Source organism: Ceratotherium simum, chromosome 1 (genome assembly GCF_057802395.1).
Source record: "Ceratotherium simum simum isolate JZ-2026a chromosome 1, ASM5780239v1, whole genome shotgun sequence".
Lineage (NCBI taxonomy): Eukaryota > Metazoa > Chordata > Mammalia > Perissodactyla > Rhinocerotidae > Ceratotherium > Ceratotherium simum.
In genome coordinates this window covers 94,036,159-94,063,707 of record NC_141900.1, presented here as the reverse complement: position 1 = coordinate 94,063,707, position 27,549 = coordinate 94,036,159, and the positions used below count along the sequence as shown (strand labels likewise).

At 41.0% G+C, this 27,549-nt stretch overlaps 1 protein-coding gene across 3 annotated transcripts in view; it reads left to right on the top strand.

Annotated features, from left to right (window-relative positions):
• KIAA1549 (KIAA1549 ortholog) overlaps window positions 1-24,548 on the top strand; it is a 185,965-nt gene extending 161,417 nt beyond the window's left edge. For all 3 annotated transcript variants that reach the window (XM_087431455.1, XM_087431462.1, XM_087431470.1), the window contains 4 exons: window positions 6,269-6,315; window positions 13,055-13,212; window positions 17,865-18,010; window positions 18,750-24,548. In XM_087431455.1, the coding sequence (XP_087287581.1) occupies window positions 6,269-6,315; window positions 13,055-13,212; window positions 17,865-18,010; window positions 18,750-19,004 (606 nt within the window). In that variant the 3' untranslated portion in view covers window positions 19,005-24,548. The remainder of the gene's footprint in view (window positions 1-6,268; window positions 6,316-13,054; window positions 13,213-17,864; window positions 18,011-18,749) is intronic.
• Window positions 24,549-27,549: the final 3,001 nt, after the last annotated feature.

The window sequence follows — 27,549 nt, the reverse complement described above, 5'->3', positions numbered from 1 at the left end:
AGAAGCCAGACCAAAAAAATAAAAAGTGCATACTATATGATTCCATTTACCTACAGTTCTAGAAAATGTCTAGTAATGGGGTGGGTTTGGGAAGGGGTATGTGATGGAGAGGTTATAAAGGGGTGCAAGGAAACTTTGGGGGTGATGGATATGTTCATTATCTTGATTGTGGGCATGGTTTGTGAGTTTAGATGTATGTCAAAACTTATCAGGGCCGGCCCCGTGGCTTAGCAGTTAAGTGTGCGCCCTCCGCTGCCGGCGGCCCAGGTTCGGATCCTGGGGGTGCGCACCGACGCACTGCTTCTCCGGCCATGCTGAGGCTGCGTCCCACATACAGCAACTAGAAGGATGTGCAACTATGACATACGCCTATCCACTGGGGCTTGGGGAAAAAAAGGAGGAGGATTGGCAATAGATGTTAGCTCAGAGCCGGTCTTCCTCAGCAAAAAAAAAAAAAAAAAGAAGAGGGTTAGCATGGATGTTAGCTCAGGGCTGATCTTCCTCACACACACAAAAGGTAAAAAAAAAACTTATCAAATTGTATACTTTAAATATGACAGTTTATTATACGTCCATTATAACTCAATAAAGCTAAGATTTTCCCCCCAAAAATGTGTGTGGTGTGTTCTTAGCAATGAAATTAGTTCTGTCTGACTAATACAGATTGAGAAGTACAAGTGGTGAGGCATGAGGCAGGAGAGAGAGAGAGCAAGAAGCTGATAGATATAGAGCCTATGCCTCATCCTGAGAGTAATGGCTGGACACTGAAGGGTTTTGAGCAGGTTAGGTGTGCCTCCTTGACAGATCGCTCTCATTTCAGATTGGAGAATGGTTTGTCAGTGTGCAAGACCAGAGATAGGGAGATAATCCGGAGCTTTTGCAGTAATCTTGGTGAGAGATGTTGGTGGCCCCAACTAGTGTAATGCAGTGAATGGAATGAAGAGGAAGAATCAGCAAAGCTTCGGCGTGCTGAATTGCTGATGGCTCTGAGGCAGTGTAGAAGGAGAGTTTGATGATACAGGAGAGGGGATTCAGAGCACTGATGGAGGAATTGTCTTTAGAAACAAGGGGATATATTTCTTCCATTTTAATAGGAGGGAGGAAGGAAGAGTTGGGTGCAGATGCAATTAGGTTTGTAGTTGGGTTGCAGGAAGTTGAGGGACCACCCATTTCATCATGGCTTCTATTCTCACAGTAAAGAAAGCAGAGTCATGTATTGAGCATAAGGGAAGAAGTGTGGCAAGGCAAGAGGTTTCAGGGAGAGTAGAGATTTGACATACTTATTGTGGAGAGAGAGAGAAAACAGACTAGGGACATAGGAATAATTGCTTAGCAGCATTGAGGCCCCTGTTGAGACCGACTATCGTGAAATTATAGTGGCACAAATTAAAGTTCTATAGTTTTGTTTACCAGCATCCAGATACCCAGGTGTAGACAAGGAGAAAACAGGCAGTTGGATTGATCCAGGACTAGGGCTTTATCAGGCAAATGTGATGGAAGGACAACTGGCAAAAGATGTGCAGTTAGAGGACGCAGTTGAAATGATGCTGGACCATATGCTGAAAGGGAAAGTATGGGTTGGAGGTCAATTAAACATGCTGGGGCTTTGTAGATTCTTCCTCTCAAATCCCTCCACTGCATTACTCTAGTGGGAGCCACCATCATCTCTCACCAAGATTATTGTGGGAACTTGCTAATTGTCTCCTTGCCTCTGGTGTTGAGTATAGGATGTCGGGTAAAATACTGTTTATTGATGTTGAGCAGGCTGAGGAGCTGGGAGGCTAACATGGTAGATGCATCCTGTGGATGACAGGAGGACTTGGAATGAAGAGGAAGACCTACCAGGAGCCTCTTAACTTAGTCTTGAGTTTTCCAAAGGGAAGATTCTCATCTCACTTTCTGACCTGAACTTATTCGCTGCTGGCCTCTACACATTGCTTCTCTCTGCTCCCAGTGCCCCTTGGATTGTTCTGTGGAGAAATCTGTAGCCATGTCTTACGGGGGATGTACATATGCTGTTTGCTAGGAAGCGTAAATAGTTCTTCGCAGTTAATAAGTTTTCACATTAACCAGTGAACACCTGAATAACCAGTGTTCATTTTATCTACAGATTTAGCTGTTTCATTCACTTCAGGGAAACTTTATTTATGAAGTGATTTTCTTACTCTACGCCGTTTATTGGAGTCAAAGATAGCAGTTATCTTTATGTTGGCTCATTTTTGTCTGTTTTGTTTACCTATCACTTTAATTGCTTTGGCTACTTTGTTCTTGTTTCTCTGCCTCTCTGCCTTCATAGTGATTATCGTGGGCCTTTTCTCTGTGATGTTAATTTGATTTTAAGCCATGTCTATTCCTTTCCCTGCTGGTTGATTTCTTAGAGTCTTAATGGCATTGTTTTGGTCCTCAAATGATTTCCACAGTCTGTGATCTCCTGTATCAGTTCATTCTGTTGTTTTATCGTCTCATCATTGAACTTAAAAAAAGAATTGCTGGGGCCAGCCCCAGTGGACTGGTGGTTAAGTTCAGTGTGCTCCACTTCAGCAGCCTGGGTTCAGTTTCCGGGCACAGAACTACACCACTCGTCGGTGGCCATGCTGTGGCTTTGACCCACATATAAAATAGAGGAAGATTGGCGCAGATGTTAGCTCAAGGCGAATCTTCCTCAGCAAAAAAGAAAAAAAGAATTGCTATTCTTATTAAGTTCTTTTATAGTTCAACATAGTTGTAGAGACTCTGATTGTTTTGTTTTCTTCCAGACCAGGTTCTTTGTCTTTTACATATGTTCATTTTTTGAAACTTGTATTTGTTTGCTTGTTTATTGGCTGTAGAATGTTTGCAGAGTTGCCATGCTTTTTTCATTTTGTCCTCTTCCTGATTAAGATGGGCAGCTCTTTCCTAACTTCACTTTGATTTGCTAGAATGGGGTAAGTTCACCTTTGTGGTCTTCGTATCTTATCTGGGACCTGTTTCACTCTTGAGGATTGCTTTCAGTCCATCTTTCTGTAACCTGGTGTCATGGAGGAAGGGGACGGTAGGGCCTGGTGGGCCGGGTCCAGTCCTCCTTGGGACTCATTCTGCTGTCTCTTTAGCAGTCTTGTTGCATTTTTCATGCTCCTACCTGCCCCTGCCCCCTGCAGCCAGAGCAAACTGCACTCCCAAGAGGTGTGCTCCCCTTCACACTCAACCTGATGACTTGAAAGATGGGGCATGACTTGGCTTTTCCTTGATTCCACCCCCCCCCCCCCCCGCCCCCCTCTCCAGGAGGCCTATTAACCCTTCAATCAACTTCTCTCTAAATGGGAAGGTAATTCTGCATATTCTAGGTGTGGGGTTAGGAGCCACATCATGCTGCCAGAATCTTTTCTTTTTTCCCTTGTTCACCACTTTTCTCAGTTTGTGGCATGATTCTGCTCCTTTTATTTACTTGTATGGTTTTTGTTGATGAGTTGTAGCAGTAATTTTTGACAGATTTTTGTCATTATTTTTATTTGCTCATTCATTGTTCATAGGTGTCAGAAATGAACGATTCTGTGATAATGCCTTAATCTACTATCTTAACCAAGAACTCAAATTCATAGTAAGATTGTTATAAACACTGTTCTTGAGTGGTGTTCTCGTTGTGGACTTTTGCTGTTACCCTTATGTATTTTGATGAGAATGATAGCAATTTAATCTAGTGGAAAACCGGAATCGTTGGTTGTATCTGTGCATATCTAATATAATTTCAGCATGTTTATAAATTGGTCATAAAGGTACTATTTGTTGCCAGGAGAAACTTGATCACCCTTTATTTGCTTCTTCTGGCTACAGTAGAAACTATTGGAATGTGGATTTCAAGGTGCTTTCAGTTACCCCGTAAACCTTCATTTACCATCTAATGGCATTTTTGCTCTTCTTTGCCAGCATCAGGGTGTTAGTTAAGCACTGGTTAACTAACACACTGTAAGTCAGGCCACTTGATAGGTGGTATTTTTCCTTTTTGAGTAGAGTTTACCTCCCTTTATAGTTCTCTAAGTAGCAGATGTGGATGCCTGAGCTGAAACATTTACAAGCAGGCCCATCCCAGACTCCACGAACCATTTGACTTGCCTTTCTTGCTCTCTTGGCCTATTTTATACTGAATAGAAAGAAGGGATGTATTAAAATGGGATTTTTATTGACATAGCTGATTGAAACCTTAAAATTCTATTTTGTCCCTCAAACTTTTATACAGGTGTGACCCATTTGAAGTAAATGCCTGCCATTCTGTCTCCGACTTTTTTTAAAAACCTTTTCATCGGAACATGTAGCCTCTAGAAAAAATAACACTCTTTTTCTGACTACAATAGAGTTGAAATGCCTAGCACTACAATAATAAAACAGATAAAGAGCAGATAGCTATTTTTCACTGTTTTTCCTTTAGTTTATCTCTTATGAGACCTCCTGAAATCCTGATAGGTAAACTGCTAAGCCTTGGTCTTTTTTTCTTTTCTTTTGCATATAAATAGGTTTAAAAAATCCAAACTGTGCTGAAAGCACAATGGCCACCGTGAATAATCTTTCCCCAGTCTCGAGTTTCTCTTTAATTATTTGGAAGAAGAATTGAAGCTCCTTTCCCTTCTGTTTTTCCCTTCTTCCGTAATCCCCTTTGGCTTTTTTTTACCTCGTGGGGGAACTCTGCAAGGTTCTAATCTCTCTCCCTCTGCCAAGGGGATGGAATCACAGAGGGTCAGAAGGTAAGGTAATATGAGCACGGTTTCAGATCTGATAATCCCTTTGAACTCTCTGACAGACATTTGACCTCCCCCACTAACTGCCTAAAAAATTTGACATAGTAACTCCTTCCTGGAACAGATCTTCTATCTGATGGCTGTAATATAATGTAAAATAGATGTTAAATAGGAAAGGCACCAACAAGCCCATCTTATCAGAAATTCTGTCTCCCTGGCCACATTCTCTGGATGGCCCTGCAAGGAGTTGCCAGACAAACATTTACATTTATAAGGGAAATCTCCATTTGTAAAGGTATCTCCCTCTCTGTATTGGGAAGAGGGGGGATGACCTCATTTCTAGAGACTTATCAATGTGGAAGGTGAGGCCTTAAATCTGCATAATAACCTTACTCTTGTTTACTGTGCTTTAGTGGTAATCTCCTGTAACTGACTCCCCCCACCCCCAACATCCTCCTTTGTCTTTAGCTGAAGATGGTATTTAAGACGAGAATTTCTGCTATTGTGTTGAGAAACGCAGTGTCCCTGGTTTCTCCCATGTATACATGTTATTAAACTTGGTATTATTTTCTCCTTCTAACCTGTCTTGTTAATGATTTGGCCAGCCATAAGAACCTTAAGGGAAAGGGCAGAGGGGGATTCTCCCTCTTCTCCCACAGTGACTTAACTGTGAGCTCCTGATCTTGGACACCAGTTGGTTCAAACTGACTAGAGTTGGATGGACTCTGTCCAGAGGTACTGTCCTGCTAAAATATCTGATTCCAAAGTAATGATTCACAGTGGTTGAAAGAAATGTTGAAATAGGAGTCCCATGTATGTTAGGGTTAGGATATGCTGATTTCATGAGGAATGCAACACAGATACATGTTTCTTTAAATCTGATGCCATATGGTTTTATCAAAGAGCACTTGGTTAGCTCAGATGAGCTCAAGTAAATGAGTTGATTGAAGGATATGGGGCACCTTATGGAATTTAAGGGCAGGGCGTATGGCTGGGCCTCCTTGGAACCAGAAAACTGTCAGAAACTGAACGTGTTCATTTCGTCTTGAAGAGTCTCTCTAATTTCTGGTTGTCTTTACATTCTTTCTCTTTTTACAACATTCTACAACATGGTACAGCGTTTACGTGCTTTAGTTTCTTGAGTGTGTTTGAATTGCTACTGGGCACCCACTGGATCTGTTGACCATTGTGGTCCATGTTCATAGAGTCATTTGTGCCAAATGTGGCCACTAAGCCCTCCCTTATTAGCAGAAGATACAGTTTTGTAGAGCATGAGCTGTAGGGAAGAGCAGGCACAGAAAGCCTATCTATTATTCATACTTTTACAGAAGAAAGAAAGGTCTAGAAATTATTTGTGTTTTTTAAAGCTTCGTAGCCCAGTTCCCCAAACTGAAACTTCTGGCGTTACTTGATGGCAGAATGCCCCGATAGCATGCTAACTTTTTATGAGGGAATAATTTTCTTGAAGGTTGATCCTATGAACCTAAGTTTGTAAGTTTGCTGTTGTCACTTTCTAGTAAGTATTGAATGTTAATCTTCATCTTTTGAATTTCTTTCAGAGATATGAAGACTATGGAATGACTCCCCCATCAGGCCCATTGCCGAGGTAAGGTTTTCAGGAGAAAATGCATTAGGACTTTCTCACATAGGCTGTTTTTTTCACTTTTATAAACTCGTTTTTCTTTTAGCTAATGTGAGCAGATGCAAAACTCTGAGTTGTGTGTTCTCTTGCTCTAACTAGAAGAGGAAAAAAAAGTTAGAATTAAAGTTCTGTTTCCAGTAATGACGGACTAGATAATTTGCTGAGGACCACTGGAAAATTAGATAAGATTTTAAAATTAAAAAAAAAAACCCAAATAGTTAACAGGGTGGTGAAGTGGTATGGAGCCAAGATCCAGGTGATCTTGAAGGTGAGTCCTGCCTTTTGGGCTACTTTCTTCCAGGAGCACCTGCTGATTCTAGAGTTGGCTGAGAAGCTGAGCAAAACTTTTGACAGACTCATGGTGCTAAGGAGTCTTTTTTTTTTTTTTTTCATGAGGAAGATTGGCCCTGAGCTAACATCTGTTGCCGGTCTTCCTCTGTTTTGTATGTAGGATGTCGCCACAGCTTGGCTTGATGAGTGGTGTGTAGGTCTGTGCCTAGCATCTGAATCTGTGAACCCCAGGCCGCTGAAGTGGAGCATGCGAACTTAACCACTACGCCACTGGGCTGGCCTCATGGAGTCTTGAAAATGCAACATATGAAAAGTTGTGGGCTACATCTAAAGCCATATTTAGGGGAGACTTAGGGGAGACTTTGATGCCTTAATTCAAAATATATTTGAAAAGAAAAATGGCTGAAAATCAATGATCTAAGCATCCATCTCAATTTAAAAAAAGATCCAATTAAATGGAAAGGAAGTGGAAGGATGGAAATAATAAAAATAAGAATAGAAATGAATGAAATAGCAAATACCATAATAGAGAAGGTCAACAAAGCTAAAAGTTAGTTCTCTGAAAAAAGCTAATAAAATTGATGAATGCCAGGAGAACCTGATGAAGTAATCTGGGTAATGTTATGAAGAAAAGGAATGAAAAAGGACATATTAATAGAGATTTTACAGAAATTAAAAAGATTTTGACAGATTTTAAAAAGACAGATTTTAAAAAAACTTTGCATTGGGCCAGCCCAGGTGGCCTAGTGGTGAAGTTGGGTGCACTCTGCTTTGGCAGCCTGGGTTCAGTTCCTGGGTGCAGACCTACACCACTCATCTATCAGAGGCCATCCTGTGGTGGCAGTTCCCGTACAAAATAGAGGAAGATTCGCAACAGATGTTAGCTCAGAGCAAATCTTCCTTAGGAAAAAAAAAGGGGGGGGCTAGCCCTGTGGCATAGTGGTTAGGTTTTCGCGCTCCACTTCAGCAGCCCCGGAGTTTGCAGGTTGGGATCCTGGGTGTGGCGTCCCACATGCAAAATAGAGGAAGATTGGCATAAATGTTAGCTCAGGGACAATCTTCCTCACCCAAAAAACCAAAAACCAAAAAACAACTCTACAGGTATTAAGAAGATTTTATGAACACTTTTTTTTTTTTTTTGTGAGGAAGATCAGCCCTGAGCTAACATCCGTGCTAATCTTCCTCTTTTTGCTGACGAAGACTGGCTCTGAGCTAACATCTATTGCCAATCCTCCTCCTTGTTTTTTTTTTCCCCAAAGCCACAGTAGATAGTTGTATGTCATAGTTGCACTTCCTTCTAGTTGCTGTATGGGGGATGCGGCCTCAGCATGGCCAGGGAAGCGGTGCGTTGGTGCGTGCCCGGGATCTGAACCAGGGCTGCCAGTAGTGGAGCGTGTGCACTTAACCGCTAAGCCACAGGGCCAGCCCTATGAACACATTTTTATTAATAAATTTGAAATGGAAAAATTCCTAGAAAGAGAAAACATGAATAGTCATATAACTATTAAAGAAATTGAAATCGTTAAAATTCTTCCCACAAAGAAAACTCTGGGCCCAGGTGGCATCAACAGTGAATTCTACCAAAAACACTGAAGGAAGAAAAGGTGCCAGTGTCATACAAACTCTTCTAAAGAACAGATAGAGAGAGAACACTCCTCACCTCATTTTATGAGACCAGTGTAACCTTGATACCAAGGGCAAGACAAGGACATTGCAAGAAAGGAAACCTTAAGAGGAGTTTCACTCATGAACGTAGGTGCAAAAATTCGAAACTAAATATTAGCAAACGTATCCAGCAGTGTAGACAAAAGGATATCTCATCACAACCAAATGTATTTATTCCATCAATGCAGGGGTGATTTAACATTTAAAAAAATCAATCAGTCTAATTCACCACTTTGAGGAGAATAAAGGAAGAAAATCTTCTCATTTCAATAAATATGCACTTGATAAAATTCAATATCCATTCATGGTAAAACATCTTAGCAAACAAAGAATAGAAGGGAACTTTTCTAATCTGATAAAAGGTATCTCAGCAAATATTATTGGTGAAATGTTAAAAGCTTTCCCTCTGAGAACAAGAGCACAATGAAGATGCCTCCTTGCATGACTTCTGTTCAACATTGCCCTGGGGGGTCCTAGCCAGTGTAATAAGGCAAGAAAAAGAAACCAAAAGATTAAGGAATTCAAAGAAAGAAATTAATACTGTTATTATTTGCAGATGATATAATATTTTAGTAGAAAATCTTAAAACATTAACACATAAATTGTTAGAATTAAGAGAATTTAGCAAGATAGCTAAATTACAAGGTAGCTGGTTACAAGATCACTATACAAAAATCTGTTTTATTTCTGTTTATGAGCAACAGATGGAAAAGAACAACTTTTCAAAGTTCTACATAAAATAGCATTCAAAAATATAGAATATCTCAGAATAAATCTAACCAAAGATAGTCAAGCCCTCTAAAGAAAGATGTTCATGGATTGGACAACTCAATATTTTTAAAATGTCAGTTTCCCCCAAGTTATTTACAGATTCACTGCAGTCCCATTCAAAATCCCAGTAGTTTGTTGTTTTTTTTTAAATACATGGAAACTGACAAGCTGTTTCTAAAATTTATATGGAAATGCAAAGAGCAAAGAATAGCCAAGACACTTTGAGAAAGAAGAATAAGGTGTTAGGACTATTCTAAATGTTATAAATTACTGTCAAGTAATTAAGACAGTAGCTAGACACATAGACCAAAGGAACAGAATAGAGTGTCCATAAACAGACTCACACATGAGTAGACAAATGATTTATTACAAAGAAGGAATTTCAGGAAAACAGAGTTAATCTCAGAAATCATACTCAACTGTCCTTTCAATGACCAGAAATCACACAGAAGTAGGAATGTTATCTGCTTACTCATTTTTTCCCCTCACTTTTCTTTATTTGCCCTCATTTTCAGAGGGGTTTGTTTTATTTTTTCCCCAGTGCTCCTCCCCACCCAGGCACTGCTTTATGGTCCAAAAGCAACAAAGGCTGAGAGAGCAGGTGGGGCTCAGGTGATCCAGGCAGAAGTTAATGATGGGGGACCGTGTGAGCTGGTTTGCTCAGTTTGGTTCAGTTTATACCTGTTGTCCAGCATAATTATTAATAACTTTCACTCTCAAAAGTGTTCTTTTTGGGGCCGGCCCCGGGGCTTAGCGGTTAAGTGCGCACGCGCTCTGCTACTGGCGGCCCAGGTTCAGATCCCGGGCGCGTACCGACGCACCGCTTCTCCGGCCATGCCGAGGCTGCGTTCCACATACAGCAACTAGAAGGATGTGCAACTATGACATACAACTATCTACTGGGGCTTTGGGGGAGAAAAAAAAGGAGGAGGATTGGCAGTAGATGTTAGCTCGGAGCCATTCTTCATCAGCAAAAAGAGGAGGATTAGCACAGGTGTTAGCTCAGGGCTGATCTTCCTCACACACACACACAAAAAAGTGTTCTGTTTGGATGATCAATTTTATGGTTATCCAAGTTAAAGAATTCTAGAGTATTTGGATCACATGGAACTCTGAGCACACAATTTAGGATAGAAGGAATGCAAATGTAGACAAGAGGGGGCTGATTGGCTTGGTAAAGTAGGAATAATTAAGTAAAGGGCCAGAGCTAGTTGGTGGGTGGGGGTGCAGACATTGTGATTCGGGTAGGTGAGCTCCAATATACAGACCCTGAAGGAGGAGTGTGACTTACATTAGGCTCTTAGATCTGTAAAGTGGGAGCTGTCAGACCTCTCTCTCTGAGGTCAAACTGAAACAGCAGCAGTTAGTTAAAGAGACTAATATAGATAGCCTGGTTTCAATTTATGAGATGTACTCCAGAAATAACACTGTAGGATAAGGGCAAGTCAGTCTACGTTCTCATCAAACTGGTTTGATCTGTTAATTACTGGTTGATTGTCATTTGCAAAGAACTGTAATTAGACTGTCATCTTTTTTTATTCTTGATTTTCTTTGGAAGAGTGGTTTTCAAGGTGGGACTCTCAGACCCATAGAGGATCCTTGAGACCCTTTCTAGGGGTCTATGAGGTCAAAACTAGTTTCATAATAATATTAAGGCATTATTTGACTTCTTCATTATGTTGATGTCTGCACTGAGGAGCAAAAGCAACCGTGGGTGAAACTACTGGTACGTTAGGGTGAATCAAGGCAGTGGCACCAAATTATTTGAGCAGTCATTGTATTCTTTGCTACGCAATTGCAGTGATTTAAAAACACCAGTTTATATTAGTATGTCCTTGATAAAGTAGTGAAAATTATTAATTTTATTAAACCTTGAGTCTTTAATAGTCTGTGTGACAAAAGAGGAAATACATGTAAAACACTTTGCTGAATATGTGATTTTAAAGGAGAAGCACTTGTTTGGTTGTTTGAGTTGAGAAATGAACTGAGCTAATCGCTGGCATGTTTTTTGCTTGAACAAACAACCGGCAGACGCCGTTATTCAGACTTGGGTGTTTGTCAGACACTGTCTGGAAAATGAAGGAAGCGAGCCTGTCATTTCAAGAAAAACAACTGACAGTATTTGTTACCAATGGTAAAATTGAGCTTTCAAGGGAAAATTGGATTTTTGGAAACTTTTTTGTCTGCCACTGTGTACTTGACAGCTTCCTAGTACTTGAAGACTTTTCTGATGAGCTCGAAATTAATGAATGTGATTTTTTGATACAGTAAAATGAAACATATCAATATCGAGAAGGTCTGCATAACTCAGTGAAATATTTTCCAAGCGATCAATGTCATAAAATCACACATTGGTCCGTTCAAAGTGCAAGATAGATGAGTGGGTTTTAATGTAACAGAATATGAAAAGTTTATTGATAGTGTTTCAGATTCCACATTGCCAGTAACCCCTAAGGAAATTTTGTTGAGTTTTGGTGTGGTATCGAAGAAGAATATTTATCTGAAATATTATTTGAATAAATATTCCTCCCTTTTCCAATTACATATTTATGTGAAGTCAGATTTTCTTTTTTTTTTTTTTTTGTGAGAAAGATCGGCCCTGAGCTAACGTCTGCCAATTCCCCTCTTTTTGCTGAGGAAGACTGGCCCTGGGCTAACATCCATGCCCATCTTCCTCCACTTTATATGGGACGCCACCACATCATGGCTTGAGAAGTGGTGCGTCAGTGAGCACCCGGGATCTGAACCGGCGAACCCCGGGCCGCCGCAGCAGAGCGCGTGCACTTAACCACTTGCGCCAGCTGGCCGGCCCCAGATTTTCTTTTAAAATAACTTATAGTAACTGACGAAATACAAAGTATATGAGAATCCAGATGTCTTCTATTAAGGAAATTTGAAAAAAAAAGTCAGACTCTTCTAACTAATTTTTTTGGGGGGAGGGTTTGGAAAATATTATTAATTTCATGAAAAATGTTAACATGTAAATATGTTTAATATTGTTATTTTTAAATGAATTTTAAAAATAAGTGTTTAAAAATTTTTTCAGTTTTAATTTTGAGTATGATAAATATCTATAGATATAATCCACATAAACAAAAGCTCTTGGGAGTCCTCAATTTTTACGAGTATAAAGGAGTTCAGAGACCAAAAAGTTGGAGAACCACTGCCACGATGAACATCAGGCTCATCAGTGGAGCTTCAAAAACTCTCACTGGGGCTGGCCCCGTGGCTTAGCGGTTAAGTGCGTGCGCTCCGCTACTGGCTGCCTGGGTTCGGATCCCGGGCGCGCACCAACGCACCGCTTCTCTGGCCATGGTGGGGCCGCGTCCCACGTACAGCAACTAGAAGGATGTGCAACTATGACATACAACTATCTACTAGGGCTTTGGGGGAAAAAAAAGGGAGGAGGATTGGCAATAGATGTTAGCTCAGAGCAGGTCTTCCTCAGCAAAAAGAGGAGGATTAGTATGGATGTTAGCTCAGGGCTGATCTTCCTCACACACACAAAAAAAAAACCCACAAAACTCTCGCTGTCTGGGTCTCACCTCTAGGGATTCTGTTTTAATTGGTCTGGGGGGCAGCGTGGGCATCAGGGTTTTTAAAGCTCCCCAGCTGCTGCTGATGTGCAGCCAAGGTTGAGAACTACCGCTTTAGTCAGATCCTGGAGATGAACGGGCCCTGGAACATGAACTGAGCCTTCTTTTGGTCTGTAAACTAAGCATTTCTCCTTCAGTCATCCGACAGAGATTTGTCAAGCATCAGCTATATTCCAGGCACTGTTCTTAGTGCTGGAGACATGACCGTGAGCAAATAGAAGAAGCCCCTGCCATTAGGGAGGTCGAGTTCCAGGAGAGGAGGTGGATAATAAGGCAATAGACAATAGGTCTTCCTTTTCTGTAGGGCTGAGGGTGGACCTCATAAAATAGCAGAGCCGGGTGAAGTGTGGTCCTGATGCTTGGGTGTGCTTTGTCTTCAGACCAGGTTTTGGCCCCGGTTTGCTGCAGTCTTCGGAGCTGGTGCCTCCCGAGCCCCAGCAGCCACAGGCATCGGCTGAAGCCTCGTTTGCTGCCCGAGGGATCTACTCTGAGGAGATGCCGTCAGTGGCCCGGCCTCGGCCTGTCGGCAGCACCACAGGTATGTGTGGTTATTTAGTTTGCATTTCTGAACTAGAGGTTGCTTCTGGCAGAGTTCATGTTCAATTCCCCAGGATATCAGCGTCCCCTGGTCAGCGCCTCTCCCACTGGTGGGAGCTGCATTCCCTCGGATCCTGGTGGAGATGTAGGGCAGGGAAGGTGGGAAGGGAGACAGTGGCTGGGACCCCAAGATGGATGTCCTCGGATTTGTTCCTGAACCAGTGTCTCTAAAGCAGTCCTTTTACACAGAATTCACAGCGTACCTCTTCCAGGGAAAATGTTTCTAAATTCTTACAGTAAACTGAAAGATCTATTTCTGAGCACTTGGTATGGCGTTAAAACAAGTCTTTGTTTTAAAGAAGGCACTTTTCCAGCTTGTAATAAGGAAGTTTAAAAGTTACTGGACAGTGACTGGAGGGAGATTTTAGTTTTATTTGTCACTTCTGGGAGGGTATAACCACTGCTAGACCGGTTGCCGCATAGAACTATTTTAGTTCATTTCTGCCCCTCTTTCAAGCTCTCATTAAAAGAGCAATCTCTGTCATTCGTAGGTGACCAGTGCAGCTCTGTCCTTGATAAGTAAACAGTGAAAGCTCACGTGTTCTACAGTGGTTTTCTAATTCATTTTTAGACTTTTAAATATTTGCAAATGACTTTACTTTTAATACATAGGTTTTCTTTTAATTACCTGTTGGAATTCAGATAAAAATCTATATCAGAATATCTCCACGTAAGAAGCTCTTAGCTTATGTTCTTGAAAGAACATAGTTTAAGTATCCAATTTGTGGAAATTTTGAAGCCAGAGAAAAAATAAATCTTGTTTTAAAAAAGTACTAGGATATATTTAATTAGTTGTTAGAAAAACATTATGCATGATTTTGTTTACTTCTTTTTTTTTTTTTTTTTTTTTTTTTTAAAGATTTTATTTATTTTATTTTTTCCCCCCAAAGCCCCAGTAGATAGTTGTATGTCATAGCTGCACATCCTTCTAGTTGCTGTATGTGGGACTCGGCCTCAGGATGGACGGAGAAGTGGTGCCTCAATGCACACCCGGGATCCGAACCCGGGCCACCAACATTGCAGCGCGCGCACTTAACCACCAAGCCACAGGGCCGGCCCTGTTTACTTCTAAAAGTATAATATTTAGTATATTCAATGTAAATATACAGGTTTTTTTTAAACTGCAATTAAAATTTAGGGATTATATTTCTTTTGATGTATTCAATTTTGCTTTTTACACATAAAGCTATAAACACCTATATTTTAACAATCTAACTGCTCTTAGTTTTTGAGATGCATGTCAAGATTTGAGAAAAGGAGTGGCTCTCAGAATTTTGGTAAAGCAAAAAAATAATATTTTCTGAATTGAGTGTCCTCAGTAATTACATCTAGATTAGGAAGAAATTGATTTTCAGAAAATGAGTTGAGAAGAAAAGAAAAATATATTTGTCTTAGAGTCTCCTGGGAGTTTTGTGTTAATAGTTGAATCTAGAACAAATCCTCATCAAATTCAGTAGATGCTTGATGTTTATGAGGGATTTGTCCTGAGAATCGCTGTAAATCCCCAAATTTTCAAATGCTGCCATGCCTTATAATTGCTTTCCCTCAGCAGCAATTGCCTCACCAGTTTACCTGAGATCTAGTCTTGAATCCCAAAGTGACAAATTACTATTTCATGTCATAGAACTTCCTCTCATGAATAGTTGATTCTGTGAGTGCTGTATTTGTGAATGTTGTGCAGTATTCCTAAAGCATCTTTGTGGATCCTGAGCTCTGTTTCTTATACAGCTCCGCAGACTCTGAAAAATCCTCCACTTTCATTATAACGCGTCTTATTGTGTTTTATTGCAAGGGCTCAAAGTCACTCTTATTTTCCCCGTTCATTTCTTCACCCTCCTCTTTGAAGGTTTAGTAAGAGACTGAAGCTTTACTAAGAGGAGCCATTACACGTTAAGTATTTTGCTATTTTCTAACTTGCGGGAGAATATACACCTTTATAATGTCATCAAGGAACTAGTTTAGGCCAATTCCAAGTTTGTAATAATTGGTGGATAATGATCCATTATGGTCTTCAAGCTGTTCTTGTATTTTGCATTGTCTGTCAGTCAGCAAAACAGATAACGTGTCCAGATATCCTACAGGATCTCCCGTCCTTCACAGGTGCCGGGCTTCACAGTGAGTCTGGTTTCTCTGGTTAATTGTTGCTTAGTTGAACCTTGTTGCATAGCACATATACCAAACAAAATTCAGGCGTATTCATTTTTAATCTAGAAGAATATAGAAATTATATGTATGAGACATTTGAGGAGGAAGTTATTTTCTAATGATTTCTAATAAGATTAAATTGTGTAAAAATTTGTAATAGAAAAAAATTAAGATGTACTAGAAGAGTTACTGACTGTGTAAAATTATCAAATATGTGTGTTTGATATGTTTAAAAACGTCTAAAAAATACCAAAAGTAAAATAGTACCTAGGGAAGACTTACAGCAGATATGACCAAGATGTATGTTTATTATAGAGGATGACTCATATAAATTGATAAATGAGCAAACCTCAAAAGATAAATGGGCAAAGGACAAGAAGAAAGAATTCACAAAGGAAACGTTTGTGTGTGTCATATGAAAGTAAACATGAAAAATGCTCAGTTTTGAAAATGATACAGAATGCATATGATAAAGAAATGCAAATGAAAACCATGAGGGGGCACCAATTTCAATCATGAGATTGTTTTCATGATAATATGGTGTGGTTAAATTAGCATCCACTTTCTTCGTCTGTACAATGGGGATAGTATAGGTACTTAGCCCCTATGGTTGTGATGATGAAAGAAGGTAACAGATGGAAAGTGCTCAGAATAGTGCCTGGCATATCATAAACTTTCAGTGAGTGCTAGCTGCCATTATTATTATTACTATTATTTATTTCCAGTGGGGGTGTACATCATTAGACGTTTGGAAAGCAAGCAGCTTGGCAATATGACTTAACGAGCCTTTGAGTTGGTCATTCCACTTCTGGGAATCCAGGCTCCTTCTCCCCAAAGAAATCCAAAATATTGGAGAAAAACTACATGTGCAAAGATGTTTATTGGAACATTATTCGTTATAGCAAACAATTGTGAGCTCCCTAAATACCCAGTAGTAAGAGCATCAGTGAGTAAATTGTGCAGCTATTTAAAATGAAGAACTCAGAAAGAGCCAGGAAAAGAGAATTTAAGATTTCCCGATTGCCTCCTATCTATGTGGTACTTGACCTACTTTATCTCCTTTAATCCTTGAAATAACACTATGAGGTCGTTTTCTTATCCACATTTGAGACGTGTGGCATCGAGGCTCGGCGGGAGTGGTAGCCGGGTGCACAAGGTCACGGGGCTTGTCAATGGCTGAGCTGGAATGCAGGCCCAGGCGTGATGCCCCACTTGACTCATGGGGGAGGCCTGTGCTATGTCAGTAAGTGAACAAAGCAGGTTACAAAATCTTGTCTGAATTGTGATTTCAGCTACCACTGCGATTTTAACAGAAAGCTATGCTTTTTTCTCTATGTGGTTGTCTGAATAATTGTAAGTGATGGAGAACACTGTGCTGCATTTCTGTTCTTTGGGAGATTTACTCAAACTGTGTCTGTTGGGCAACGAGTACTGATGGTTCTAATAATTTTAATACTGTTCTGAATCTTTGGTAACTGAGGAGCACTCCTGCAGAGTACATTTTTTAAATGTATTTGATTAATAGAGACTGTTAATTAGACAACTAGAGTAGGAGCAGACTTGAAGATGGAGAGGGCCATCTCCCTTACCTCTGTGAAATCTCTCAGCCATTGTAGGACCAGTCTGAGCATCAGAGATGAATTTGATGATCCTAGGAGCATTTGGAAATAAGTATCTTATTTCACAGTGCTTACAGACCTTTTTTTTCCTGCCTTAATCTGCAGAATAGGGATACTTCCCTATGCAAAGAGTTGATGGGGAAGAAAAATATGTTGTTTAAAGCCTGGCCTTCATAGCTGCATGAGGCTACAGCATGTCTAAGTGCAGGAGGATGAGCTCAGAGAGCCTTCTGGTTTTGCTGTCATCAGTACACCTCACTGGGGAGGCTGGGTGGATGGCTTTAATATTTTAATTGTGATATAGCTAAGTTATGGAAACAGTGTGAGTATAATGAAAATGTACTTTAACATTCTGAATTCAAATACATATACAATCTACCTGTTAAGAAAGGAAGCATGTTATATTTTCAGCTTTTTGTGAGTCTCAAAGCTACAAGCAAGAAGGAGCCAAGTTTCAGCTTCTTTTTGGCTCCAAAACCTTTCACTCCTTTTTCTGAATAAATAAGATCATCTTTATTTGTAACCTTTACAGAAATTAATGGAAGGGCCCTCCATTATACCCTTTATTCCCAGTACTTTGATGTCTAGCTAGGAAAATAACATCACTATCAGCCACTGTATTAAAAGGAAGTAAAAGCCCATGACCCAAGAAGCTCGTGGTCTGTTTTTATTGGGAAATGCCATTCTCTGGAGATAGAAGTGGTGCCATGTTTGAACAATGCTCGTATCCCTGTCCCTAAGGGAGTGCAGTGATCAGAACCAAAGTGTCTTACTGGGCAGCCTCGCTTGCCTACAGTGTTGACTAGCCCACTCCGCTGTGTTCCTCCAGGCTCCCAGATCCAGCACCTGACACAGGTGGGAATTGCGAGCAGAATTGGAGCTCAGCCAGTGGAAATCCCAGCAAGCAGAGGTGCCCAGTACGGGGGACCAGGCTGGCCTTCATATGGGGAGGATGAAGCAGGGCGGAGAGAGGCCGTGAGTATCTTGTGTTTGGGTCATCACTGAGAATTCAGGCATATCACTTAATATAGCTGCTTCTGTTTTGGGGATCTCTTTTTTTTTTTTAATTTTTTAATTTATTTATTTTTTGTCAGGAAGATTAGCCCTGAGCTAACATCCAGTGCCAATCCTCCTATTTGTGCTGAGGAAGATTGGCCCTGGGCTAACATCCGTGCCTATCTCTCTCTACTTTATATGGGACGCCGCCACAGCATGGCTTGACAAGCGGTGTGTTGGTCCGTGCCCGAGATCCAAACCTGTGAACCCTGGGCCGCCGAAGCGGAGCGCACACACTTAACTACTACGCCACCGGGCCGGCCCCTGGGGATCTCTTTTTAAAACCTACATAAATAAAAATTTTAACCTCCCTCACTTTTTTCCCCTTGAGTGTATTTTTGCTTGCAGTTTTTCGATAATAAATTTCCTGTGGTGCAGAATGGGAGAGTATTGCTCATTCATTCTGTCTGTTTTTAAGCAAGTATTTATTAGGCACCTGTTAAGTTCAAGGGTTTCTTTATCGTACCGCTCTCCCTGGAGCGATTTCTCCACAGTTACTCCTTTCCATTCCGGTCTTAGGGGGCCCTATCAGAGGGCTGAGTTGTTGGGTGGAAGACGGGCAGAGGAAGTCCTGGGAGCATGCCCCTTGCCAGTTTGAATTTGATTTTCCCTCCTGTTCTTACGTGGGAAGTGCAGTAATGTTTGCCGTGTTTTCCAGACACACGTGCTCGGACATCAGGAGTATTCTTCTTCACCGCTGTTCCAGGTGCCAAGGACTTCAGGCAGGGAGCCCTCAGCTCCTCCTGGGAACCTCCCGCACAGGGGGCTGCCAGGCGCCGGGCTGGCTCACACTACCAGCTCCACGGAAGACCTCCAGCCCAGCCACTCCTCAGCTTCTCTCATCAAAGCGATCCGCGAGGAGCTCCTTCGGCTGTCCCAGAAACAGACCGCCGTGCAGAGCTTCCACAGCTGATCGGCTTCGCCCTGCAGATTTGCCAAGTATTCGCTTCCCGTGGAAGCAAGACTAAAAGGAAGTCAACGTTTGTAAGAGGATGAGCATCTCCTGGGCTAGGTGCCCATGTAAGGGAGCAAGTTGCAATTTTGGAAGATGCCATAAGTCACGTGACAGCTCATGATGCTTTTAATAAGTTGGCAATTTTGTGACCACTTAGGTTCAGTCAAAATTTACGTACTTTGGGCCAAAAGCCAGCAGCACTTCACGAAAGACAAACCACAAACCTAAGCTAACAAAATTACCAAGTTAGTCTCCTTTTTAAAGGCAAAAGATGAAAATGTGTAGATGGTATAGGGATTAAAGGAATCCAGCATTTCCGGGGAAAGATGTGATTCAGACTGGTTTGTATGATGAACCTGCTGCTTTGTTTTCTGAGAAAAGAGATTTGAAGACATTTTATTAACAGCTTGATTTCCCTCTTTCTCTCCATAGGAACTTATTTTAATAGTAATATTAACAACAAGAATACTAAGACTGTTCGAGAATAAAAAAAGCTACTTGTGAGAAACCAAATGATAGATTGTAGAGCCTGATTATTCCAAACTGAAGCCGTCATCTGCATTTTCCCTCTACTTCTGGTGCTGCAGCTCCGAGAGCCCCTTCACCTTTATGTCTGTGAAATGCAACTTTGGCTTTATCGGTGGAAGAATATGTTGAAGGTTTCATTTTGTTCTAAGGGAAAAAAAAAAACCCTCCTAGTTAGAGGAGGAAAGCTTAATATTTATTTGGTTATTCAAAATACATATTGCAATTTAGATTTACATTCTTAATTGTATTTGCTGTTTATTAATTGGGCACATGCAACTACCGATAGCATCTCATTTCTGCACATGTCAGCATTCAGGCCAGTCCTGTAGAATGAGGCTCTCAGGAGGTCCTAACTAGTCCTTGCACTTTGCTGATGAGTTGCTCACAAATTGTTTGAATGAGAAATCTTACATAAGCAAAACTTATTTATAAAAATTCCTCAGACCACCAAATTGTTATTCATGAATATATTCCTAGTAATCACATCCTCTGTGTTCAGGACCTGGAAATGAGACTGAGCAGGGTTCAGCCTGTCTGTCAAGAATCAGGAAATGTAAAGAAGAGCTTGGAGACGTGAAGGAAGGAGAGAGTTGCTCCTAATTTCTGATTTTATTGTGCATGCCTCTACTGAGTGACTGTTAGAACCATCTGGTGTACTTTGGGCCTGACAGAGGGTATCATCTCAATTGAGATTTACTTCTGAAGTAAACATTTCCCCACTTCCCAAATTAGACAAAAGATTATACTAACCAGGGCTGCTTGTTTCCCATTACCTGAGTGAAATTCAGAAGAAAAACAGGTAACAGATTTCCACTATGAATCCTCTTTTATTAAATCAACTAATACTTTTAATTAAACAACAGATAAACAGGCAGAATTTGGGGCTCTGACTAATCAAAATTAGTGTATCTGTCAAATTTTAAGAATCCTAAAATAGTTAAAATAGGTTTCTAAAGTGTCATCATTGTGTTCCAGAATCACGTGTCAGCACCTCCTTAATAAGGCCTGTCATACAGATTTACAGTACAGGGAAAATTGGTTCTGGGATGTTCAGATGTAGTCATTTTTTTTTTTTTTTTTTTTTTGGTGAGGAAGATCAGCCCTGAGCTAACATCCATGCCAATCCTCCTCTTTTTGCTGAGGAAGACTGGCCCTGAGCTAACATCTGTGCCGGTCTTCCTCCATTTTATGTGGGACGCCGCTGCAGCATGGTCTGACAAGCGGTGCGTTGGTGTGCACCGGGTTCCGAACCTAGGTCACCAGCAGTGGAGCATGCGCACTTTACCACTACACCATGGGGCCGGCCCCCAAGATATAGTCATTTTTTATCTGTGCATGTCTGAAAGAGGAAGAGTGCAGGAGAAGAGTCTTTCCAGGATGTTAAATAAAGGAATGAAACTCCTTTTCAGGCAGTCCTCACAGGCTCCAAAGAGCGTGGGAGAGAAGACCCTCCTCTGGGCTTGATTCTTACCTCTCAGTCTTGGTTTAATATCAGACTTTCCCCAAAGTGGTACAGGTAAAAAGATTCTACCTGTATTGTTATTCTTAGAATTGATACACTTTTAAACCAATGTCAGGACCGAAGATCACATGTAATAATTGGTGGTGAGTGATGTGGTTTGAGCAGGCCCGTTGATCACTGGCACTCTTGTGTTGGTTGTAAAGCACACTCAGTTTGCACTTGTTGTCTCTAAACACCTGCCCTGGCAGTTTTAACAGTCACCAAACTCAGAACAGACCTGCTGTCCTGGGTACTGCCACCCTCAGATGGATCTTCAGACACTCAGTTAATGTGATCTAGCTACAAGAAAGGTCATTGGTCATTGTGTGGCTTTGGAGTTCCGTTTACTGAAGCATTCTAAAATGAAAAGTTAAATTTTATGTCTATTCTTTTCTCCTATTTTAGAAGTTCTAGTGGTAATAACATGAACTATAAGTTTGAGTCAAAATTTTATGAGAAGATTGGAGAAATGATCATTTTCAGAATCTACTTTGTCACTCATTTGCTGTGTCAGGTCCCTTCTCTGAGCCTCATTCTCCCCATCAGCCAAACGAGAACGGGTGTCCCCTGCCCACCTCCCAGGATTTCTCATTGTGAGAATCATGTGATGATCATGTGTGCACACGTCCCTTGAGGAGGGAGCACAAAGCACTATGCAATGGAAAATGTCATCTGTATGGCTGTGCAGGGATGAACCGTCTGATACGCTGTGATCCACCAGTGAATAGTTCATATGGAGGTGACCAGAGCAAAACTAGAGGCCCCCTGTGACTCCTCTTCCTCTCTCCTGTTTTGCTTTAAATTCACTTCCTTCACCATTAACTTTCAAACAGCATTTATTAAAAATCTTTCTACTCCTGATTTTCTGCTATTTCTGGCACCAAATAAGTCAACGTGAGCACTGCCTTCTGAGATCTTAGAATCTAAGTCAGATAACACAGACGGGTATAAAAGACTGAAGGCACAGATAAATAACATGGTGTAAACATCAGTAAAATTCATTGAAAGTACACAAGTGCATTAGGTACTCAGAAGAAGAAGTGGAAGTTGCACGTTTGGAAATGGTGGGCTCTTGGGGAGAAGTCAACTTCAGAAGCTACTTGAATGAAGATAGGGGAGCTGCCCAGGCATGTGGTGAGATGGCGTGGGAAGAGCCAAGAGGGGGCCTGGGGAAGGATGTAGAGAGTGAGTGAAGCTGTCATTGAAAATGAACTTGATCTCGATGTGCTGCAATATGAGGACAAAATCCCTAACCACACTGTTGAGGGTGTTTTAATAAAACATGAGGAGGAAGTGGTGCTATGTGGATGTATTTGCAGTAATGACAGAAAATGACTAGGTCTGTGAAGAAAGTCAACAGAGGAGGAGCTCCAGCCTGGAGGAGGGAAGGGGAGAGTACCAAGAACTGCCAAAGGACCAAATGTAAAGTATGGAAATAGTGATGAGAATTCCTCAGTAGAATTCTTATCATATTGCTTAGAGCAGATCTCAGTGGTCAGCCGTTCAGCACATTAAATCCTTTGTGGAGCATAGTGGGTTATAAAGAGATATATTTGACTTCTTTACAGCTACCTACACATTTTTCTCCAAATTTTATTTAATTTCAGAGTGTGTTTTGATTTTGGTGGCACGTGGCTTTTGAGCAGCAGATTAAGGCGGGTTTTTGCCAACCAGATTTTTCAGGGCATGAGGCCTGTGATGCAGAGCACGGGTGAAGGTACACCTGAATGCTTTGGGCCGAAACAAGTAATTCTGTGCTTTATGAGCCTCCCATTTAACTGTGTACAGGGTCAGTGTTTACTGCATTGGCGCACCTTAGTGCTCCAGTGACCAAACCAATCACTCGGGTGCTGATTTGCATTTGCAGTAATTCACAGGTTAATCATTAAATTTCTCTATCCTTTTCATGCTAGATTCTTAGACATGAATGAATTTGTTGGTTGGAAGGAAAGCTGGTTAAGGTTCTGGGCAGGGGGAAGGGGGCTCTAGTCTTAACTACCACACTAACTTCAGCTCTAGTTGAGTTTTAGCCATTTCATTTCTACCTCCAGAGCAAGTCCAAAGCCAGTCTCCAGAGCCTGCTTATCCACGTTTGTCCCAGACAGGAGTGTGAGAAAGTCCACTTCTACACCTACACATAGACCATTTGAACACAAAACATATTTTATGGGACGGTAACTTGAACTTCATTTTTACATTTAATCCAATACATTAATGGATGTTCTTGTAACAGGTGAGAAGGGTTTCTATGAGCAACTGCTGTAACATACTCATAAAATGTAATAGGCTTACGCCTATTACCCAGTGAATAAGGAGTGTGTATATTTTAGGTTTCTTTTGATATTCTTGGAGGTGATTTTCAGTGTTTAAACTAGGACTCCTTTCTCTAGTATTAAAAAGACTTGAAAACTGAAACCTCACGGTACCATCCTAATTCCATGCTGTGTGTGTAACAGTTCATTTGAGAATTTATCTTAAGAACATGCGGCAGCATTGAAATTTAGGAAAAGAATATTAAATGCCTTTGAAAACATGAAACAAAGTTAAGAACCAGCGAGCAAGTGAGAGCAGGAATCAGTGTCCTAATCAGAGGGACTCTAGTCCAGAGTGGTTTGCCACAGGGTAGGTAATTATGCAGGCTCCTTGCTTTTCCTTCTCCTCCAGGTTTTTCAGCTCTGGGGCCACTTCACATTTAAAGAAAGAGTGAATAGGCAGAAGAGACAGAAAAATTTAAGTGATTTGAGTCTCTGATTCCATGGAACTTTTCTGGACAACTTGGAGCATCGTAAAAAGTCTCATGCCCACCAGATGTCAAGCATTCATAATTTGACTCCCTCAATGTGCAAGTTAGGAATAGTACAGGGCCAAGTTCAAGCCAGACACCCTGTACTGTTCCTCCTGTACATGTGGGGAAAGGAGGAGCACAAGGGATGGAGGCTCCCCCAATTAACTCAGTTGCTCTGAGCACCAGAGGGCTCGTTTCGGAAAAGGAGAGTAAAAACTCAACTTGGCCCTCCCAGGGCATCGTGAAGGGAGCACGGAGATTGGGCTAGCGTTATCCTTACGGGAAAGGTGGCTTAGCAGAGGGGCTCTGGGATGCCCACCTGTCTCCTCCTACTTTGTCAAGGTCCATGTTCTTCTGACTCTTCCTGCACTCTCATTCCTAGATTATGAGTGTTAATGTATGAAAAAATGCAGAGTAAAGTGAGGCCACTTGTGGCGTCAGTACTGCAACTTGAACTTGACAATCATGGTTTGCTGGTCTCAAACGGACACTTAAACTTCAGTAATTGAACCCTCCTTTCTATTTGTCGGTTATGTTTCTACCCTTCAATTAGCTGCACTGTTTTCTAATGTGCTGTAGAGTTTTTGAAATAATTTATGCAAGTGTTTGATTTCCATGTTTACAATTTATACAGCTTTCCTAGCATTTTAAATGGAAATGTCAATAAATGCTATGAATTGGTGTCAAATGATATTTTCTGTTTATTTCCTTTGCAACATGATAATCTTCTCATTTGTGAAATGTGAGAGTTGAACGAGATTTTTTTTGTTCTCTTATTTTTGTGTTCCTAATGAGAACACCTAGTACTTTCATTTTGCAAGGAATTAAGTTGAAAGTAGTCTCTTCAGCGTGTGTAATTTGCAGACTTGTGTTCACTCACGCTGGCCGCTGCCACTCCCTTCTTCTCATTGTGTTTTGTGTTTCGTGTTTCTGTTGCCCACTAATCAAAGGGATGCTTCCACTAAGAGCAGATTCATGTTGGAATTAAAAGATTAGGACTTTACAATGTAGAAAGATAAATGAGAAGGTTAAAGTCTGTATAATCTCGAAAGGTAATAGGGTAAACCGTAGTTGTTTACAAAGCCCAAGAAAATAAAAACCCCTTGAAATTGAGAAAAGCAAAAGGAACTACAAAATACAGTGGAACATAACAACAAAACGAAATGTGGAAACCTGGATAGGATCCTGGAACAACAGAAAAGGAAGTTAGAGGAATAACTGGTGAAATGCAAATGAAGTCTATAGTGTAGTTAACAGTGTGGTGCAAAGGGTAATTTATTGGTTTTGCTAACTTTCCTGTGGTTATTAAGACTTTAATATTAGGGGAAGCTATGTAAAAGGTATATAGAAACACTCTATTTTTGCAGCTTTTCTCTAAATCTAAAATTATTTAAAAACTTAAAACAGTCTAATCTGGTACAGATAAAACTCATAAGCCCCCTGCAGAGGCTAATATGAGCCTGCCCTGGGCATCCACAACCCAGGACCTGCTGTACTTATCAGGGCAGACAGCTCCTGCTGAAGTTGCAACCACAGTTAACAATTGCAAATCTCTGCAGAAAATAGGCTTTCATGGAGGAGAGTTCACAGGATCAACCAAAAGGAGAATTTGAACCTAAAAATTAGAGAAAATAAACCACTATGAAAGAGATCTTAAAGAAAGTATGTTTCAACTACTTGAAGAGGTTAAAAAAAACTAGTAAACAGAAGAACAGGATATCCAAAGTTTAAGCACATTTGACAAAACCAAAAATCAATCCTTGTAGGAAAAATAGAGGAATTTAAAAACATACATACACACAATGGTCAGATATTGCAATATTGTAGACATAGCTGAAGAAATAATTATTGTGACAGTTATAATTAATATGTCTTTGTATTATGTTTTAATAAATACAGCTTTAGATTAAAATTGAAAACCAAAAACACAGTGTAGACTAACTGGTACCGCTCATTCACCTTAGAGAAGAGGTTTTCTATGCTCTGAATGTAAATAGGTTCAAAATGATAGAAGAACAAGGAGTTCCTAGAAGCAGCTAGGGCTTAGAAGAAAGGTCAGGCTGGTCCTATGCCCAGGGCCTGAACACTGAGTTGACATAAATATGAATTTAAACTGTAATTGGCATTTCTTGTCCCTCTTTCTCTTCTTCCACGTTGCACCTGCCAAGCACAGCTTACGGTAAAAAGAAAACAAGAAACAATAGCAAATACGAAGAGCCATCCTTTGGTCCAGTGCCTGAATTAGATAAGTAAATTAATGAAATGTTCTGATTGTTGTTGGACCGGGCACTGTTTAGTAACTGTCTTCCTCTAAAGATCTCTGCCCCCTCGGCCCCCATTCCTTGTTACTTTCCTTTTACACCCTCTGGAGAATTAATGGGGGTGATGTGTGTTTGATTACAGCCACAAGTCTAGGTAACCCCCATTTGTGTAGTTGAATTATTATTTGTTGTTCTTGTGCCAAAAGATAGCATTACAGGAGCAAGAAACAGAACATATCTGGAAAACTCATTGTCAAGTTGTTTTAGAGTGCCTGGGTCCTGGGTGGTTACACCGATTACTTGAAAATACATGTTAGTGTAAGTACTTAGATTTTGATTCTGTGATATACCTCAAATCAGTGGTTGCTTTCATTCAGCATTTTAAAATTCTGAGATTTTTCTAAAGGAAACATTAGTACAGAGAGTTAAAGAAAAAAGAGTGGCTTAAAAGTTAATGTTGGGTTGCTGCATTTCAGTGCACAGGACTGTTGGTCTTCTTTCTCAGCGAAAGTTCTGCACTGTGGCTGCTTTTGAAGAGCAGCGGTAAGGTTCTATTTTTAGCAGAATCCGGTAGTAGCCATTCCCAGTAGATCCTCCTAAAGCCGTAGGTGGGAGACCAGAGCAATCCCTGCCTGGATCTGCAGTCCAGGAACCCGTATGTGTTTAGATTGCTCTTTTACATTTTCCTTACTGTCCTTTCTGGATTCCTGTGAGACAAACTTGATACACAAATTAGAAGTAAAGTTTTAAAAAAAGACAAATTTGGGCTGGCCCCGTGGCTTAGCGGTTAAGTGTGCGCTCTCTGCTACTGGAGGCCCGGGTTCGGATCCCGGGCGTGCACCGACGCACCGCTTCTCTGGCCATGCTGAGGCAGCGTCCCACATACAGCAACTAGAAGGATGTGCAGCTATGACATACAACTATCTACTGGGGCTTTGGGGGGGGAAAAAAAAAAACAATGAAATTTAAATCAGACCATCCCATTACTATATGTAGCCCATTAATCCTGACTTTTCTTCTATTTTCCTGGTCAAAATGCAGATTAGCAAAAAAAGAAGGAAATAAAAACCAATATAACTCCACCATCAGAGATACTGCAATCAAAATTTTAGTAAATTTTGGTCTTTTTTTTTTCAATCTCAGCCAGGTGATTTGCTTTCTCACTGATCTTACAAAAAGCTGGTGATTTGTATTCCCTACATACCAGGGCAAAGGGAGGGTTGGGAGGAGGGCAAAAGGATTAGGATTGGTGCGGGATGCCATCTGGAAAAGAGGATCGGGAGATGTGCCTGGGGGTCTTCAGCAGCAATTTTCTAAATGCTGGAGGAAGATGGCACCATGACCTTGACAGCCCCACGCCCTTGTGCCTAATTCTGGCCTCCAGTGGGGGGCACTGCCCAACTGACCTTCGTGTTTCATGGAATTTTG